Source organism: Engystomops pustulosus, chromosome 7, assembly GCF_040894005.1.
Source record: "Engystomops pustulosus chromosome 7, aEngPut4.maternal, whole genome shotgun sequence".
In the NCBI taxonomy this organism is placed as follows: domain Eukaryota; kingdom Metazoa; phylum Chordata; class Amphibia; order Anura; family Leptodactylidae; genus Engystomops; species Engystomops pustulosus.
In genome coordinates, this window is record NC_092417.1 from 126513898 (window position 1) to 126533674 (window position 19777).

The following is a 19777-nucleotide window of genomic DNA, read 5'->3' on the forward strand; positions in this document are numbered from 1 at the left end:
AGCATGTGCTGGGGCTACCTATCTTCTGGGAGGCATGTGCTGTGGCTTCTTATATACTGGGGGGCATGTTCTGTGGCTAACTGTATACTGGTGGGCATGTGCTGGGGCAACCTATATATTGGGGGGCATGTGCTCGGGCTACCTATCTACTGGGATAATGTGCTTGGGCTACCTATCTTCTGGGAAGCATGTGCTGGGGCTACCTATCTACTGGGAGGCATGTGCTGTGGCTACCTATCTACTGGGAGGCATGTGCTGTGGCTACCTATCTACTGGGAGGCATGTGCTGTGGCTACCTATCTACTGGGAGGCATGTGCTGTGGCTACCTATCTACTGGGAGGCATGTGCTGTGGCTACCTATCTTTTGGGTAGCATGTGCTGTGGCTTCCTATATTCTGGGGGGGGGGCATGTGCTGTGGCTAACTGTATACTGGTGGGCATGTTCTGTGGCAACCTATATATTGGGGGGCATGTGCTCGGGCTACCTATCTACTGGGATAATGTGCTTGGGCTACCTATCTTCTGGGAAGCATGTGCTGGGGCTACCTATCTACTGGGAGGCATGTGCTGTAGCTACCTATCTACTGGGAGGCATGTGTTGGGGCTGCCTATCTTCTGGGAGGCATGTGCTGTGGCTACCCATCTTTTGGGTAGCATGTGCTGTGGCTTCCTATATTGTGGGGGGGGGGGCGCATGTGCTGTGGCTAACTGTATACTGGTGGGCTTGTGCTGTGGCAAGCTATGTACTGGGGGGAATTTGCTGGGGCTACCTATCTACTGGGAGGCATGTGCTGTGGCTTCCTATATACTGGGTGGGGGCATGTGCTGTGGCTAACTGTATACTGGTGGGCATGTGCTGTGGCAACCTATATATTGGGGGGCATGTGCTGGGGCTACCTATCTTCTGGGAGGCATGTGCTGGGGCTACCTATCTTTTGGGTAGCATGTGCTGTGGCTTCCTATATTCTGGGGGGGGGGGCATGTGCTGTGGCTAACTGTATACTGGTGGGCATGTGCTGTGGCAAGCTATTTACTGGGGGGCATTTGCTGGGGCTACCTATCTACTGGGAGGCATGTGCTGGTGCTACCTATCTACTGGGAGGCATGTGCTGGTGCTACCTATCTACTGGGAGGCATATGCTGGGGCTACCTATCTACTGGGAGGCATATGCTGGGGCTACCTATCTGCTGGGAGGCATGTGCTGGGGCTATCTATCTGCTGGGAGGCATGTGCTGGGGCTACCTATCTGCTGGGAGACATGTGCTGGGACTACCTATCTGCTGGGAGACATGTGCTGGGGCTACCTATCTACTGGGGGGCGTTTCTTGGGCTACATCTCTACAGGGGGCGTGTTCTGGTGCTAGCTATCTACTGGGAGGCGTGTGCTGGGTATACCTATCTAGTGGGAGGCATGTGCATATTCTACAGCTTACATTTTAAAACATGTTGGCAATCATGGCTCTCTCAGCCAAAAAGGTTCCTGACCCCTGCTTTATGGTGTCAAAGTGATTATTCAAAAAATATGTTGCTCGGTTGACACCAAAAGGGCTCATAAAAACTTATTAAAAAGTCTCCTTTATTTCCATCATCCAGGTTGCAAAATGCAGGATACAAGATACTTGCATAGGTTATCATTCACGTGTCCATGTTAGTCAGTGTTTCATTGAGAATATGTTCTGGTGATGGCCGTGAGGTTTCCATCTTTTCCGGTAGCTCTTCATATGTCTTTATCCACCTTTTGTGTCTTCCATTTGTCTGTGAGAGATGTCCGAGATGTGAGAGCACAAGAGTTTCAGTAGTGAGAGACCTCCAGCTGGCCTAGCTGTCGTAGTCTTGTTGTACCACCTCTCCGTACCACCCGCCATGACACTGTCTGTCATATATAGTAAAAGTAGAGGTGTTTAGGCTTGATGCAATGTACTGTAGCTCATCCCTAATGCTGATATAGATTGTGTATGTCTATCAATTTAACTCTTCATGGTCTTATATTAATGAATATCGTGATATATAATTATTTAACATTTCCCCCTCTTGAGGGTGAGTTACATTTGTTCGATCCCTCAAAATTAACAATATTCGATCATAAATCATCAGAAGATCTTCTTTCTTCTGTTGAGAAATGTCCATAATAAATACATTTTTTCTGATCTAAAATTCAATCAGCATTATCACATTATTATATGAATAAATGTTATGATATACTGTGATCAAATATAAATAAGTTGATAGACTATATACTAAGTCATAGATATAGGTGAAGCTTCTTCTTGTCATCTTCTTCTCATCCAGTAGAAGGACTAGTTACAGTCTTTAGTATGTAGATTCCTTATCATTACTGTTGATAGATTATCATGTGCAGAACCTTTAATTGCATTCCTGGATTGTTATTTTCTTCTAGTATGTAACACAAAAGCCTTATGAAGTTATAGATGTAAAAGTGAAGTCCTTGTGATGAACATGTATCACTCCTGATACCTGTACAACAGTCACCTCTTTGTAATTGACTTGACTCAAAGTAATTCTTGGAGACTCTTCTTCTAGGAAGTCATCTGGGTACTTGTCAATGGAACAGCTGTGATAGTATTGCAAGTGTTAACATTGACATTGATCCCTTCTGAAGCAAGTATGGGGTTGGTTAAAGTGAGAGAGCACACCTTTAAGGTAGACAAGTAGATTTGTTTCCCGTCACCACATACTAGGCAGAGGATTCCCTTAGACTTCCTTAGGTAGAGGCCTTGAAAACCATCCCTGAGTCAGATGCTAAAGGCGTCATCTGCGCATCTGAGGCCAAATGAATCTGTAGTCAGCGTATAACAGTCCCTAGGGTTGTATCAATAATCAGATTTCAATAACCCTTTCCTCACCAGGTTAGGTGATTAGAATTCCTTTGACAGCTTTGACAAAAACAATCCTAATAACTCTGTCCAATAATTGTCAACTGGATGTATTATAAGTCCAGTATTAGCTGTAATCATTCAGTGATAACACAGTCCATCAGATTTCATGTTGTTACATCTGAACATCAACTCTTTACCTTCATGAAGCTCATAGGACCTGGAATTGTAACTATTATTCTCTGATCCATAATAAAGTATTTTCATTTGGTTTGGAGACTTGATTGAAGACGACTTCTTCTGCCCTAAATCTACACCAAAATTGGTGATTATTTCTAGTTTATAGTGATCACAGTGAACCATATCATTCATTATGTGTCTATAATAATGTAAGTGAATTTCATTAATATTGCTTTATACTATCAGATATTATTATTTATCATATATCAATTACTAACCATATATCACATTGCAATTGACAAAAGTTTAGGAAATATTTTTCAATCTGATCCAATTTCAGAACTTAATGTGGATCTTTATCAATTAAACTTTAAGAATAAGACACATTTATTTCACAAATACCTTAGAATATACCATATTGTATATGATTATCACCTAAATATTTATTCAATAAAACATCAATGTAATATTCTTATTCTAGTAAGTACGAGGTTCTGTTTTATAATGAAACCAAAGTCTTCAGATATTTATTCAATAATGTGTTGTTCCCTATTTGCAGTGTTATATTCACTTTATTTTATTCTCATCTTTATACTATATTCAGTATGTGTGTCATTCATTTATTTCTGTCTAACAATAAACCTTGAGTTCTTCTGAGTATTAAATATTCATGAAAGTTAGTCAGAGACCTTACTCCATGTATTTTACCTTACACCTTTGAATTAGACCAAAATAATAATCCTATTGAATTCTTGTAGATATACGGCCTTGTAATAGTCAAGATGGTTGGTCATTAAATATCAAATGAAACCAAAAAATAAAAATATATGACATAAGTTCCTTTTAATGTACATGTTGTCGGTATGTATAGAAATGTCTTGTCTTATGTGTGCATGTGCATTTATGCAAGTCTTAAAAAAGTATTTATAATATAAAACATACTTTAAATCCCCAAAAATGTAAATACTTAGATAGATACATAAACAGATGTGTTTGCTCTTGAAAACAGGATTCAGAAATGTTCACACATGTGAATTTTCATCACATTATAACATCACCATTCCTGCCATTCATCATTCTCTGCAGCTGCCATCATCACTCAGCTTCATCACACACTCCTCATAGATACTGGATGTATATGGCCTTATTCTTTGTTCATTAATGAATTCCTGTGTAATTTCTCATTAACTGATGCACCTTTAACCACGAATGAACTTTAGATGTGAAGTACTTCATTGTGGATCACAAATAATATACAAGACATTATTTTTTCTCAATCCCTTTGATGTCTCTTGTATGTGTCCAACACAAAAGTTTTCCGTACTGAACATCTCACATTACTAGAAGCAACATTTTCCACGTACACAGATACACATAGACTGGCAGATATATATATATAAGACAAAGGTATTAGTGTCACCACATGTTGGCTGCCATCAGCAGACCAGACTATTCATGCTAAGCATAAAATACATTCAGGCAGCATCTCCTTATGATATACAAGTGACACATTGTTTAATCACATGCATTCGTAAAGATATTAGTTAATACATTTTTTTGGTTAGACCATTCATGCAGTTATTACAATCACTATGATTATTATTACATCAGATCATTTATCCTGTAATAGAAAAGAAAAAATAGAAATATCATTAGAAATCAATAAATACAACAATAATTTCACAAAGTTGAAAGTTAACTAAGCAAATTGACTCTATAATTTATATTGACTTCTACTCATTGAGAAAGGAATAAAATGGTCTGAAACTTCACCAACTAGACCAAAAGACTCTTGTATCGTGTGACATACAACACAAATTGTCCTATACACAGAAAGATTTATATTCACAGTTACCAACAATTATGACAAATAACAGAACTATCATTAATCCAAAAATTATTTCCTTTAAACAAGTCCGAGTCGTTAACCATGTTCTGTCATATATAGTAAGACTAGAGGTGTGTCTTGTAGTGTTGGATGTTCTGTGTCCCTATATATGGTATTCATATATTTTTAGGTTTGATCCAATGTACAGTAGCTCATCCCTTACCAACACAGATTGTGCATGTCAGCAGGGTGCTATTACTTTAACTCTTCATGGTCTAATACTAATGAATATTTTATGTATAATATTGTATATGTATAATATTTAACAGCTAGACAGGCTATATGGCTGTGAAGGCGAATATTAATTTGGAACGGGACTAGATAAAATCCTGGATAATGCTTCTGGCAAAAAGAAAGGGTTTCCAACAGGTCAGGAATTTAGAAATGGGTCCTTTCATCCCCAAAGGAGGTTTTCTGTTTCTGCTACCCAAAAACCTTGAGAAAAGGAGGGGTACTGGAAATCCTCAGAAACCTAGAGGATTCCTGTTTAACCATCCCCTAGACCCCTCTAAAACATTGGTCTGCAATGATGCCAGAAGTCCTGTGGGAGGCAAGATATTGCACTTTTTACCAGAGTGGGAAAACAACAAATAGGTTTTCAGAATAATCCGAGAGGGTATGCAACTACCCTTTCTGTCTCCCACGCGCCCCCCCCCCCCCCCCTCAACGATTCAGGGCTACAATTATGACAAATCACGCTAGAATCAGAGGTAAAAAATGACTTCTAAAAGATGTGGTGATGGAGGTTCCAGTTCAAGAAAGGGGAGTTGAATTATACTCCACATTGTTTCACATTAAGAAACCAGAAAGGTCTTTACAGACAATAATCTAATTAAAGCCATTAAACAGGTATCTGTTAGTGTAAAAATGATAGAAACTTCACAGTAATTCATCTTTACCAGGATTATTTCATGGCATCGGTCCGTTTCTCCAATTCCTATTATCATTTCGCAATTCATCTGGAATACCAAATATTTTAAGGGTAGCAGTGACTCAGGAAGGAACTCTGGGGTAGCAATATCCCCAAGAGTCTTTACAAAGTTGAATGCTTATTTGTCCCCGACCTAACTTTTCACTTTTGTCAACATTCCATTTTTTTTTTTTTAGAAGGAAATGAAAAACTTATCACTAGAATTTTTCAACTAACATGAAGTACAATGTGTCACAAGAAAACGGTCTCAAAATCACTTGGCTATTTTAAAGTGTTACCAATTAAAATTCTAAAAATAGGGCCTGGTCATAAAGGTGAAAACTGGCGTTGGAGGCAAGGGGGTTAAAGATTTTGGGAGTTTTTTTCTTTTTTTATAACTGAGGAGACCCTGCAATGCAGAAACAAACATAACTGAAGTGTATAAAATACAGTTAAGTAGGATGCAATAATTTAAAGTTTTGTTTAATTCTTCTCGAATGCTATACTTTATATAATCTCCTCAATCTGTTGTGCAAATTTTGCTAATCTAATTCATTTTTTGAATTATTTCTGCTTGTAGTATGCAAGACTCTATCCTATCACAAGTGCAAAGAATTATCAAAGAAGAAGTAAACCATGCCATGAAGGAGCAGCAGGCTGCAGTTACTTCAAGCATTATGTATGCCATGAGATCTGCTGCAGGGACACCAATTCCTTCTTCCCATCTTGACTATCAATCTCAACAGACACACATCATGCAGCTTCTTCAACAAGGCCAGCTTAACCAAGCATTTCAGCAGGTAAGTGCTACCTACAGGTGAAATAAACGTTGACATCTTAACCCCTATGCGCACCAGGACGTTATAGTACGCCCCTGTGGGTAGATACTTCCTGCACCGGGGCGTTCTATTATGGCCCGCTTCTGGCACCGGCCCACGAACATAGCCGACACCAGAAGCAGCGGCTGTCAGCTGTCTATTACAGCTGACACCGCACTGTAAAATACGCGATCGAAGCTTGTTCCGATCGCGAGAGCTAACCCCTTACACAAGTCTTTCCCCTATAGATCGGATCCCCCTGTGCCGCTTACCGGGGAATCCGATCCTCTTCCTCCCCAAGGACTGCCCTCCCCTGGGGCTGCCCGATGTCCTGAGCAGTCAGACTTCTTTTGGGTCTGACTGTAAACTGTCTGCGCATGCGCCTGCATGCTCAGACAGTTTACACTGCTCTACAATGATTAAGTATTTTACATCAGTGTATTGGACTTGAACCAGTGATCAGAGCATCACTGGTTCAAGTTCAAGTTTGTATAAGTAATAAAAGTTAAAAACACTAAAGTTTAAACATAAGAATAAATAAAAAATAAATACATCAAAATATAAGCCCTCCGTTTTGTTTTAACCCCTAAAATAACCTAAAGGGTTAAACAAAATTCTTTAGCTAATAGCTATTATTTACAGTCAATTAAAAGTTGATCAAGTCCACCTAAATACAGGTTTTGCTGATTTTACAAAAAATGTGAAAAATGGCACCCAAATTCTGAGCCTTATAACATTCTAGTAAAATATGTGGAATCTTAAAAAAACATGCCAACATAAAGCAGACATTTGGGAAATGTAAGTTATGAATTTATTTGGGAGCTATTACTATCTGCATCAGATTTGAAAATAAAGAATCTTTCAAAATTTTTGCTAAATTTATTTTTTTTCATAACTAAACACAAAACATTTCATCCAAATTTTAAACTAATTTGAAGTACAATGTGTCACGAGAATACAATCTCAAAATCCCCTGGATATCTTATAGTGTTCCAAAGCTATAAGCACACAGGGCAGATTTGAAAAATGGGACTACGTCCTAAAGGCCAAAATAGAATGAGTCCCGTATGGGTTAAAGGAAACCTACCATTAAAATCAAGAATGATTAACTAGGGATACTTAAACCATTTAATTGTTTACCATGGTAATGTTCACCATGGACTCCCTTCTTCTAAAGCAGCGGTTCTCAACCTGTGGGTCGCGACCCCGGCAGGGTTGAATGACCAAAACACATGGGATGCAATCCCATTCCGTTTTTGCTGCGTTTTGCGGCAAAAACTGAATAAGACAAGTGTGTGGTAAGTGTGGACCGGTCCGGCTGCTGTACAGAAGGGAAGGTGGAGGACCTGTGATTATGTCATCACTTGACTGTCCGGCTTCTACTCTATGCAGCCTCCTGTGGAGCATGGCTGCTCTGCTCACAGTGAGGAGCAACTATAACTCGGAGCAGCAGGGGGGGCATTAGAACTGGGGGCAGCAGGGGGGGGGCACTAGAACTGGGGGCAGCAGGGGGGGCACTAGAACTGGAAGCAGCAGGGGGGGGCACTAGAACTGGGGGCAGCCGGGGGGGGGCACTAGAACTGGGGGCAGCAGGGGGGGCACTAGAACTGGGGGCAGCAGGGGGGGCACTAGAACTGGGGGCAGCAGGGGGGGCACTAGAACTGGGGGCAGCAGGGGGGGCACTAGAACTGGGGGCAGCAGGGGGGGCACTAGAACTGGGGGCAGCAGGGGGGGCACTAGAACAGGGGGCAGCAGGGGGGGCACTAGAACAGGGGGCAGCATTATAGGAGTTACATTCTTGTACTGTACATAGGAGGCTTGATTATAGTAGTTTTATTCTTGTACATAGTGGGCGGTATTATAGTAGTTTTATTCTTGTACATAGGGGGCGGTATTATAGTAGTTCTATTCTTGTACATAGGGGGCGGTATATATATATATATATATATATATATATATATATATATATATATAATATAATTTTATCTATATTATATATTATTATATTACAGTCGTATAGTAGTTCTATTCTTGTACATAGAGGGCAGTATTATAGTAGTTATAGGCAAAAAGGAAAACAAACATAAGGGTAAGCCGTAGGAGGCTGTTATGGTCCAGGATGGTGATTGGTCAGGTGCACGGTATCCCTTTCATGAAGACGCTGGTCCGGATAACCAGAGTACTGTATGCTTTCAACAAAGTGCAAACAAGACTGTTAAAACATTTTGAAAAGTTTAATCTTCATGATATAAAATTGTTACAGTACATAATGCAAATAAATGTACATGGATACTAAAAAATGACAAAAAAGGGCATGAGACAAAAAAGAAAAAAATAGCAGCGATAACAAGTTTCGGACTGTCACATACCTATACTACACAATCTCGTCTACGGAAATATATAGTGGATTGACTCTGTGTCAAGTTACGAGTTTCCGGCGTGTAAGACATGTGACGTGCAGCTACCCGCTGATCAGACCACAGGTGATGAAATTACAAAGAAGAAACCCAATGTAATGCATAAATTTAATAGAAATATAATAAGTCTTGTCAGAAGTTAAGCCCCTTAGGATGTCGGATGTCTAAATTGAGAATCCAAAAGGCTTCTCTCGAAAGAAGAGCCTTCTTCCAATCAACGGGGCGGGCCACTGATTCTATACCTACAACCATCATGCCAGTCATTAAGCTCGCATGTACTTCTTTAAAGTGTTTAGATATGCCAGATAGATTCCGAGTGCTGGAGATTAGACTAGGGTTAGCGCCCGTGATGTGCTTACTAATTCTATCCTTAAAGGAGTAATTTCACGAAACTATTTACTACAAAAAGCTGTCAAAGAGGTTAAAATATTTCAAAAATCTATTTGTAATGGTTACCTGGAATTAAAAATACCTTTCTATTTGATATTATGATGCTTGTTCAGCCTCTATTCTGCTCCACACAGAAGCAGATGTGGGAGGGGCCTAGCGATCAGCCTTCAGAGTCTCCTTCTACCTGCTGTGCTCAAATAGTCCCTGCATTTACTGATCCCCAGCACAGCAGGAATCTGCTATTGTGCTGTGTGTCACCTACCAAAGCCCTGACACTGCTTCCTCTCCTTTTAATCATTGTCAATATATACTTGAATAAGAAAATATATATATATATATATGTATGTACATGTACACCTCAGTATAATGTGTGTATATACTCGAGCATAAGCTGACCCAAGTATAAGCTGAGGTACCTAATTTTAACAAAAAAACAGGCAGAACCTGCTGACTCAAGTATAAGCCTATGGTGGGAAATGCATTGGTCACAGCCTCCACCAAGTATATATCTAGATAGCACATGCCCCCCCAGTATATACCCAGCCTCTACCCTGTAGTATATAGACAGCACCTGCCCCATGTATACAGCCAATAGCCCCCTGCCCCGGTATATAGCCAGCAACCTCCAAGTATATGGCCAGCCAGTCCCCAGTAAATAACCAGTGCCTGCCCCCTTGTGTATATAGCACGTGCCTGCCCCCTTGTGTATATAGCAAGTGCCTGCCCCCTCGTATATAGCAAGTGCCTGCCACCTTGTGTATAGCAAGTGCCTGCCACCTTGTGTATAGCAAGTGCCTGCCACCTTGTGTATAGCAAGTGCCTGTCTCCTTGTATATAGCAAGTGCCTACCCCCTTCGTATATAGAGAGTGCCTGCCCCCTCGTATATAGCCAGTGTCTGCCCCTCCCCTATATATAGCGAGTGCTTCCACCCCCCAGAGCCAGCAGCCCTCTGCCCACCCTAAAAAAACTCTGTACTTACTTCACAAAAACTCAGCCCCATTGATCCTCTTCTGTCTTCAGCTCCCACGCGGTCCTATTGCGTACACCATGACGTCAGCCGCTTGCTGACATCCTAGTGTGTGCCGATGGCGGCGTACACACTGTGATGTCGCCAAGTGGCTGACGTCATGGTGTGTGCTACGCAGCCACGGGGACTCGAAGAGCATTAGGATTTTTCAGCACAAATTAGGGGGCATTCCGGTGCTCAGTCTGACCGTGCGCCAGATTTAGCATGCAAAGTCCAATAGAAATGTGTCATACGCCCCATGTTAAATGTGCACCAAAAAAAGTTGGTGCACTCTGTCGGGGCAGTACAGGGGGCACCAGATTCATGAAGAATGTGCACCAGAAATATTGAATCTGGCGCCCCCTGCACTATACACAGGACACTGCACATAGTACACATGTACTATGTATTCTCACAGCATCATGGTCGTTCAGGCTGACATGCATGGAGGAGGGGAGGCAAACCTGACGTGTATCGTCACTCCAAAGTGACTTCCTCAGGGGTAAGTGCCACAGTCACTTCAAAGTGAGGATACGCATGGAGTTTTCTGTCCCTGCATTTTTCTAGACCTCCGTCATATTTACACTTTACTGTCCGCCTGACCGACCATGATGCTGTGAGAATACATTGTTTTGCTCTACTTGTATGCACTGATTGTACAAAATTAGGTGCATTAACATGGACCTTTTCAGTTGTTTTTATGACTTTTACTAATAAACTTTTGTATTTTTGTATGTTACTTTGGGGCCATTAATTGCATCTCTTTCTATGTATTTTGTAAGGAATTGCAACTAATTCACTAGATAGATAGATAGATAGATAGATATGGGATAGATATGGGATGGATAGATATGGGATGGATAGATATGGGATGGATAGATATGGGATGGATAGATATGGGATGGATAGATATGGGATGGATAGATATGGGATGGATAGATATGGGATAGATAGATATGGGATAGATAGATATGGGATAGATAGATATGAGATAGATAGATATGAGATAGATATGGGATAGATAGATAGATATGAGATAGATATGGGATAGATAGCTAGATAGATAGATATGAGATAGATATGGGATAGATAGATAGATAGATATGGGATAGATAGATAGATAGATAGATAGATATGGGATAGATATGGGATGGATAGATAGATAGATAGATAGATAGATAGATAGATAGATATGGGATAGATATGGGATAGATAGATAGATAGATAGATAGATATGGGATAGATATGGGATAGATAGATAGATAGATAGATATGGGATAGATAATAGGACTTGGAAAGATAAATAGGTGACAGCTTGTTACATGTTACCGATCTTTAGCTAGGGACAGGGGCCCCTTTGCAGGAGAGCAGGGTAGCATGGAGGGACAGTGAATGGAGGAGAGTACAGGAGCTACATTGCTATGATCCATGTTAGGGGGGACTCCTCTGTGCAGCAGTAATGTCTGGCTGCAGTTACCTTGTATCTGCTGCTGGAAGCTCCTGTGGAGATGGTAAGCAGTGGCCATCACAGCACAATCTCTGCCCCTCCTCCTCTCTCACTTCCTATTGGCTGCAGTGTGTCAGCTGATCTCTCAGTGTGGAGAGGAGCTCTGATCCCGTGGAGTGATCTGTAGTGCAGAGCAGCTGCTGACTCCTTGTGCGCAGACTCGGCCAGATCAGCTGAAGCTCAGGACAGGACACAGCTACCAGCAGGGGGCGCCAGCAACCAGGACAAAAGGAGTTATTTCAATAAGGCTGCAGATTTTGTAATAAGTGTAAATGGTGAAAGTACTTGTCACAATGCATTGGACCCAATTACAGCCATTTGCTATAGAGACACAACCCCTTTAAGCTTGCGCACCGTGCACCCAACATATTGCAGGAAGCATTTTGTACATTGAACTAGGTAAACTACGTGAGTTGATTCGTAGTTTTAATGTGAAAGACCCTGTTCGTGAAGGAGGAAAAGGAAGTTTGCAAATATTTGCATATCCCGGATGGTGTCAGTGGGGTCGACAGCAAGTTTCTGATAGACTTCTTCATTATTAAGCATGTTTTCTACTTCCTGTTGATAGAGACTCTTATCCATAATAATGACAGAACCCCCTTTATCTGAGGGGCAAATACAGATATATGGATTAGCTTTTAGCTGGGTTATAGCTATCTGTTCCTTTTTGGTCAGATTTTGCTGTCCTGAAGTTTTAGAGGATTCATCGTTTAATAGTCTTAGCTCTTCTTCAACATTTTCTTGAAAGATGTCCATTTCATTCGTCCGAGCATTTAATGGATAAAAGGAAGGTTTTTTTGTTACCACCATATGAGAAGTATTTAAAGGAAACCTACCATTTAGAATGGTAGGGGTAAGCTGTAAGTACCGAGCACCAGCTCAGGGTGAGCTGGTGCCAGTACTTACTTTCATTAGTGTTATAAACCGCGGTATCGCGGTTTTAACACTTATTAAACTTTAGAGCAGTAGGGGCTTCGGCGCTGCGCGTGACCGTGCGTGCGCAACATCTCCGCTATTTCCTATGTAGGCGGGCACACGATCGTGCGCACGCAGCGCCGAAGCCTCTTCTGCTCTAAAGTTTAAAAAGTGTTAAAACCGCGATACCGCGGTTTATAACACTAACGAAAGTAAGTACCGGCACCAGCTCACCCTGAGCTGGTGCTCGGTGCTTACAGCTTACCCCTACCATTCTAAATGGTAGGTTTCCTTTAACATGGGTGTATCCTCATCCTTTTCAAAGTCTAGATCCAGCAAATTCAACAAGGTAGCGTGTTCTTGAAAAGAGGCGCTAGGGCTGAATGTCTCTAGTGTTAGTAGTAGAAGGATTAAGATGTAAATCATTAGTCAATTCATCTTGACGTTCCTTTGAAAAGTATTTTTTAAGAGTCAGTAGATGTATGAACTTTAAACAGTGATTGGAACCGGGGTTCAGTGTGATTGTCCAACGAATGATGGCGCAAAGAGGAAAAGAAAGGAAAGGCAGTCCAATTTTCCTTGCTAGTAAAGAAAAATCTGTAGGTTTTTCCTCTGCCTCTACATCATTCGGACATATAACTATCTAGGTAAATGTCAAGGTATAGCCAGTGAAAACAGTACCTTTGGTAAGGTGGGAATGAGGTTAATAAAAGCCCTCACGTTCTCAAGCAGATCCTTCCTTGTGATGCGATTGTTAGTCCGCTCACGGGACGCAGCGAGCAGCTGTGTTGGTCTCTTTTCCTTCCGGCTCAGAAACCGAGCGACCGCTCTTTTTCGTTCCACCTCGATCCAGAAACGTGTATATAAAACGAAATACAAAGCAATAGTGTAGCACAGCTTTGATTGAAGACAGTAATCTTTAATTTTTATACTCACAATGATAGGAATTAAAAAGACCTTAAGTAAAAAATCTTTAAATTAAAGAATTCTCATGCACATTCGGCGGTAGTTGCCCGACTCGAGTTTCGCCAATAGCGGCTTCTTCCAGGGCTAGCCGCCGTGCATGCATAATGGATTTTTATAGCTCAATGTGCAACGTGCTCATTTGTAAAGAGGAAACAGCTGTGTGTCCACAAACAATGTCCAACTGGATACAAAGTAACCCCTTAAAGTGTCAGTGCAGAGTGCAATGGCTTATAAAATAAACAATTACAAAATTACAATTATAAAATTACAAAAGTACAAAATTACAAGGAACATCAAGATTAATAAATAGTGAACAATAGGCATATGACATTCTTTGCTCATTATATCTTAAGCAGTAGGAGTTTTGTACGACTTGTGTGTGAATAGAGTCAAAGAGAAAATTAGAGAAAACATTTAATTTCGAACTCTGCATTTAAGCCGTAGGGGAGTAGTGTTTTTAACTGAAAAATCCAAAATGATTCTCGTTGATTAATCTTTTTCTCTGTGTCTTCACCTCTCCAATGGGGGGATATGTGTTCTATGGCTAAGAAGGAAATACCTTTAGGATTTTTGTCATGATACTTCAAAAAGTGTGCAGATAGAGAATGGTCAGTTTTACCTTTTTTAATATTTCTATCTGCACACTTTTTGAAGTATCATGACAAAAATCCTAAAGGTATTTCCTTCTTAGCCATAGAACACATATCCCCCCATTGGAGAGGTGAAGACACAGAGAAAAAGATTAATCAACGAGAATCATTTTGGATTTTTCAGTTAAAAACACTACTCCCCTACGGCTTAAATGCAGAGTTCGAAATTAAATGTTTTCTCTAATTTTCTCTTTGACTCTATTCACACACAAGTCGTACAAAACTCCTACTGCTTAAGATATAATGAGCAAAGAATGTCATATGCCTATTGTTCACTATTTATTAATCTTGATGTTCCTTGTAATTTTGTACTTTTGTAATTTTATAATTGTAATTTTGTAATTTTGTAATTGTTTATTTTATAAGCCATTGCACTCTGCACTGACACTTTAAGGGGTTACTTTGTATCCAGTTGGACATTGTTTGTGGACACACAGCTGTTTCCTCTTTACAAATGAGCACGTTGCACATTGAGCTATAAAAATCTATTATGCATGCACGGCGGCTAGCCCTGGAAGAAGCCGCTATTGGCGAAACTCGAGTCGGGCAACTACCGCCGAATGTGCATGAGAATTCTTTTATCTAAAGATTTTTTACTTAAGGCCTTTTTAATTCCTATCATTGTGAGTATAAAAATTAAAGATCACTGTCTTCAATCAAAGCTGTGCTACACTATTGCTTTGTATTTCGTTTTATATACACGTTTCTGGATCGAGGTGGAACGAAAAAGAGCCTCATTCCCACCTTACCAAAGGTACTGTTTTCACTGGCTATACCTTGACATTTACCTAGATAGTTATATGTCCGAATGATGTAGAGGCAGAGGAAAAACCTACAGATGTATGAACTTGTTGATATCTTTGTTGTTTGATATAAATTCAAATTACTTGTATGCGTAAAACTTAGTTTTTTGTTCAATACACATGTTTGTTCATACGTCAAGATATTGGCTGAGATGTTAATGACAATTTGAAAGTATCCCGGATCCCTCTGTGTTGGATTTGCAACCTCATCGGCTGATTTAGTTACAACATTTGGTCGTTGTTCACATGGTGATCCGGTTCTAGCGGAAATAGTTATTTCTTCGTTTGTCAGGTAGTGTAACTTCTTATGGGTATATTTTGAGTGTTTACTTCCTGCCCTTCTGGATTTCTTGGGGCTTTTCCTGCTCCAATTTTGTCGTTTTTTGACTGTTTAGAAATGTTGGCATTAGGATTTTCTGTGTCGTAAAAATCCGTATTGGGCTCTGACTATAGTAGTAGTAGTAGTAGTAGTAGTAGTAGTCTTGTACATGGTTTGCGGTCACCGCAACATGAGGGTCACAGCATTAGAAAAGTTGACAAGCACTGTTCTAAAGTCACTTCTTAAAATGATGTTCAAGACCATGAAGGGCTCCTTGGGGGCATTACCAGAGTCTGCGTGCAGTGTGTCTCACACTCCCCTTGCTCCCTTAGCACTTCACCCCTCCCTTGCCTGATGTAATCTCACTGCAGCAAAGGGAGAGTTAAAGAACAAATATAAATAACAAAAAGCAAAAAAAAATGTGTTGGCAAAACAAGTAAAGATTTATTAATTCACAAAAAATTATAATAACATGTAAAAACCCCTAATGAAGGGGATAAGAACAAAATGTTCTTCCCAGAATGAATAATAATGGAATAATTTCTACAATGGTAATGCACAGTAAAAACAAAAATATATATAGATATATGGATTGTTACATAGAATGGGATGTCCCAATGTAGTGTACTATCAAATAAAGTGCAACATGCAGTAATGTAGCCACCAGGTAAATAAATAAATAAAAAAAATATAGATAAATATTAGATTTTAATAATTAATCATATTACCAGAAAGATCAAGTCTAGATCTAGTCTAGGGGAGAAACCAATAATGCCCCACACGTGTCGCCCACCTAGCGGGCTTCCCCTACAATGCAAAATGTGATTCAAAAGCGGCTTCACCTCTGCCCCATGGTTTCAGTTTTGTTATGATTTTTTTAAAAACTCCTTTAACTCCGTAGTGCTCCGCATCTGATAAATTTTTAGATGCTGAGAACAGTGAATTAGCGTTCAGCAGCTTCCGCTATATCGGATGGGAGTGCTTCCTGATTGTCTGACGGGACAGTGTTAGGGGTGAGTAGAGATCGCAAGGACACACCCAACCATGGACATCACAGGACCAATTGTCTGCATTGACTGGCCAGTTAGGGATGTAAGTCATGACAGAGCTATGAAGGGTGTATGAAGAGGGCTCACGGGCTGCCCTCTTCATACAGAGATGGGCTTTGCTGCATATTGCAGCAAAGATCCATCGCTAACTCCCGCGGTCGGTGCTTGCAAAGATGCCGGCTGCACTTCAAACATGGCTCCTGGGCGCTGCCCTCTTCTTAAGATACTCGTTTCCCCCAACGTAATCTTCATCAAACCCAAGGCTACGTGGTTTCTGAAGATTTGTAATTAATCCAATGCAACAACGCCATATCCTGCAATACAGTATGTCGGTGGTGACCTCCATAACGGAAAATGGCGCCCAAATGTCTGAAACGAAACTCTATACCATTTTTATGTAATAAAAAGTGATCAAAATGTTGTACAGTCCTCAAAATGATAGCGATGAAAACATCAGCTCATTCCGCAAAAAAATGACACATCACACAGCTCCGTACACCAAAGTATGAAAAAGTTATTAGCGTCAGAAGATGGCAAAAAAAAAATTTCTTTTTCATACGCATTCGTTTAATTTTTGAAAATGTATTAAAACACAATAAAACCTATATAAATTTGGTATCACCGCAATCGTACCGAACCAAAGAATAAAGTAGAGGTGTTATTTGGAGCACACAGTGAGTGTCGTAAAAAATGAGCCCAAAAGAACGTGAGGCACAAGCATTTTTTGTTTTAAATTTTTCCACATTTGGAATTTTTTTTCCAGCTTCCCTTTGCACGGCATGGAATAATAAATAACATCAGGGAAAAGTAAAATTTGTTACATACAAAAATAAGCCCTCACACAGCTCTGTACACGTAAAAATGAAAAGTTATGTTTTTTTGAAGGTGGAGAGAGAGAAATGTGCGAAAAAACCCTGCGTCTTTAAGGGATTAATTACTTTTCAAATTCTGTAGCTTGACGAATAGTAAATGCTAAAGCAGCAAACAGTAATGCAGGTTCAGCAGCATGTGAAAGTACAGTTTCATCTCATAATTTATAGTTTTTTATGTACAAAACGCATGGTGGTATAATCCATTAAACTTTTTTTTCTTTTTCTTGCAGGCTCTAACAGCTTCAGATCTGAATTTGATCTTGTATGTGTGTGAGACTGTGGATTCTCAACATGTTTTCGGTCAGCATCCCTGCCCTCTTACTCAGCCTGTTCTGCTTTCGCTCATCCAGCAACTATCTTTTGACCTTTGTACCCGCACTGAACTCAAACTGAAGTATGTCTTAAATCATATTTGAAGATATGTGTAATTTGTGTATGTATTCATGTGTCTATCTGGTGTTTGCCATATTATAAGATGTTAGAATAAACAAAAATAGGGAACCCGTTTGGTATGGGCAAATGAACAAAATACCATAGGGTTAAATAGAATAATACCAAAAAAAGAAAGGTTCAAAACGAACACAAAAAGAGATAATAACCATAAATATAATTTATTTCAATCAATATAGATGATAAAAACCAAACATAATACAGCATACATGGACGGACACAAAAAATATAAAATTGTGTGTATACCAAATGACGGTAGTGACTAGCCAATATAAAACATATCACACTGTGTAACAGCAGTGAGTAGACAGTAACATGAGTAAATACTCAAGAATAAGTTAGCAAATAATATGCATCGCAAGGCTATAAACCAATGGCTGGAATACTATACCAGAGAGAGGATCACACACAAACAATGCCCCATTGCATATTATTTGCTAACTTATTCTTGAGTATTTACTCATGTTACTGTCTACTCACTGCTGTTACACAGTGTGATATGTTTTATATTGGCTAGTCACTACCGTCATTTGGTATACACACAATTTTATATTTTTTGTGTCCGTCCATGTCTGCTGTATTATGTTTGGTTTTTATCATCTATATTGATTGAAATAAAGTATATTTATGGTTATTATCTCTTTTTGTGTTCGTTTTGAACCTTTCTTTTTTTGGTATTATATTATAAGATGTTGTCTAAGTTGCCTCTTGCACTAGTCTCTGGCACTAGTCTTTCGGTCACTGCTCCGAAACAGGCGCGGGCCTGCTCTTCTGCGCATGCGCGTAGCTGCGTGCCGAAGATGGGTGAGTAGGAGGGGTAAAGTGGCTACCGGGGCGTGGAGTAGCCGCCTCGTGTAATCTCAGATGCGGCTACTCCACGCCCCAGTAGCCGCATAAGTAAATTTGAATAAATATCTAATAAAAGTTATCAAAAAAGTGCAGGGACGTGAGGATTAGCCCTTAAAAGGGCTATCCTCACGTCCCATTGATCCACCTACCACCCAATCTACCTTTATAGGTAGATTTGTGGTGGTAGGTTCCCTTTAAGAACATCCGACTCACAGATGATCCCTAGTTACAAATGGACCTCTGGATTTTGGTAATTTACTTTACTTTAGCCTTAGGCTACTATAAACAGTTAAAACAGTTATCACATGTGTCTGCAATTAAGCTTTATTGTTTATCTTGATTCTTAGGACAACCCAAAATTTTTAAAATCCAATTGTCACAGAGACCAAAAAAATTTTTAACTGGAGTTACGATTATAAAGTATACAGTTCTGACTTGCGTACAAATTCTACTTATGAACAAACCTACAGAACCTATCCTGTACATAACCCGGGGACTGCCTGTATAGTGCCTCCCTAATTCATTATCGTTTATATAGTCCTCCTGATTTAATATTCATAATGCACCCAAAATGTAGCATATAATAACCCACCAATTATTTTGTATGTAACCTACCGTAATTATTGGGTGCAATTTATTAATATTCAGTATCTTACAAATTATATGTAGACTCCCTAATTTATTTAGATGCAGTACCCTTCTTATTTATATTCAACATCCCCTAATGAATTTATTCTATACAGAAAACCCCTAAATTTGTAAACGGTCCTCATTATGAATATATCTATTATATATACTCTGTATAAACAATGCAGAACTATTTAATTAATTTATTTATATTTTGCCCTAAATAGATGCCGGCAGCCTCAAAAAGATAGCGGCGCATGGGCGCCGCCATCTTACCTGGGATCGACGCTACCCGTGACGTCATCGGGGGTGGCGATCCGTCTC

General features: G+C 39.9%; 1 protein-coding gene across 2 annotated transcripts in view; it reads left to right on the forward strand.

Moving 5' to 3' along the window:
* Positions 1 to 19777, forward strand: part of EDC4 (enhancer of mRNA decapping 4) — a 688366-nt gene that overhangs the window by 663208 nt on the left and 5381 nt on the right. The window contains exons 26-27 of one of the 2 annotated variants that reach the window (XM_072117764.1): positions 6395 to 6614; positions 17758 to 17921. In XM_072117764.1, coding sequence (XP_071973865.1) covers positions 6395 to 6614; positions 17758 to 17921 — 384 coding nt within the window. Of the gene's footprint in view, positions 1 to 6394; positions 6615 to 17757; positions 17922 to 19777 lie in introns of those variants that run through there. The other variant, XM_072117765.1, reaches the window with a different exon arrangement.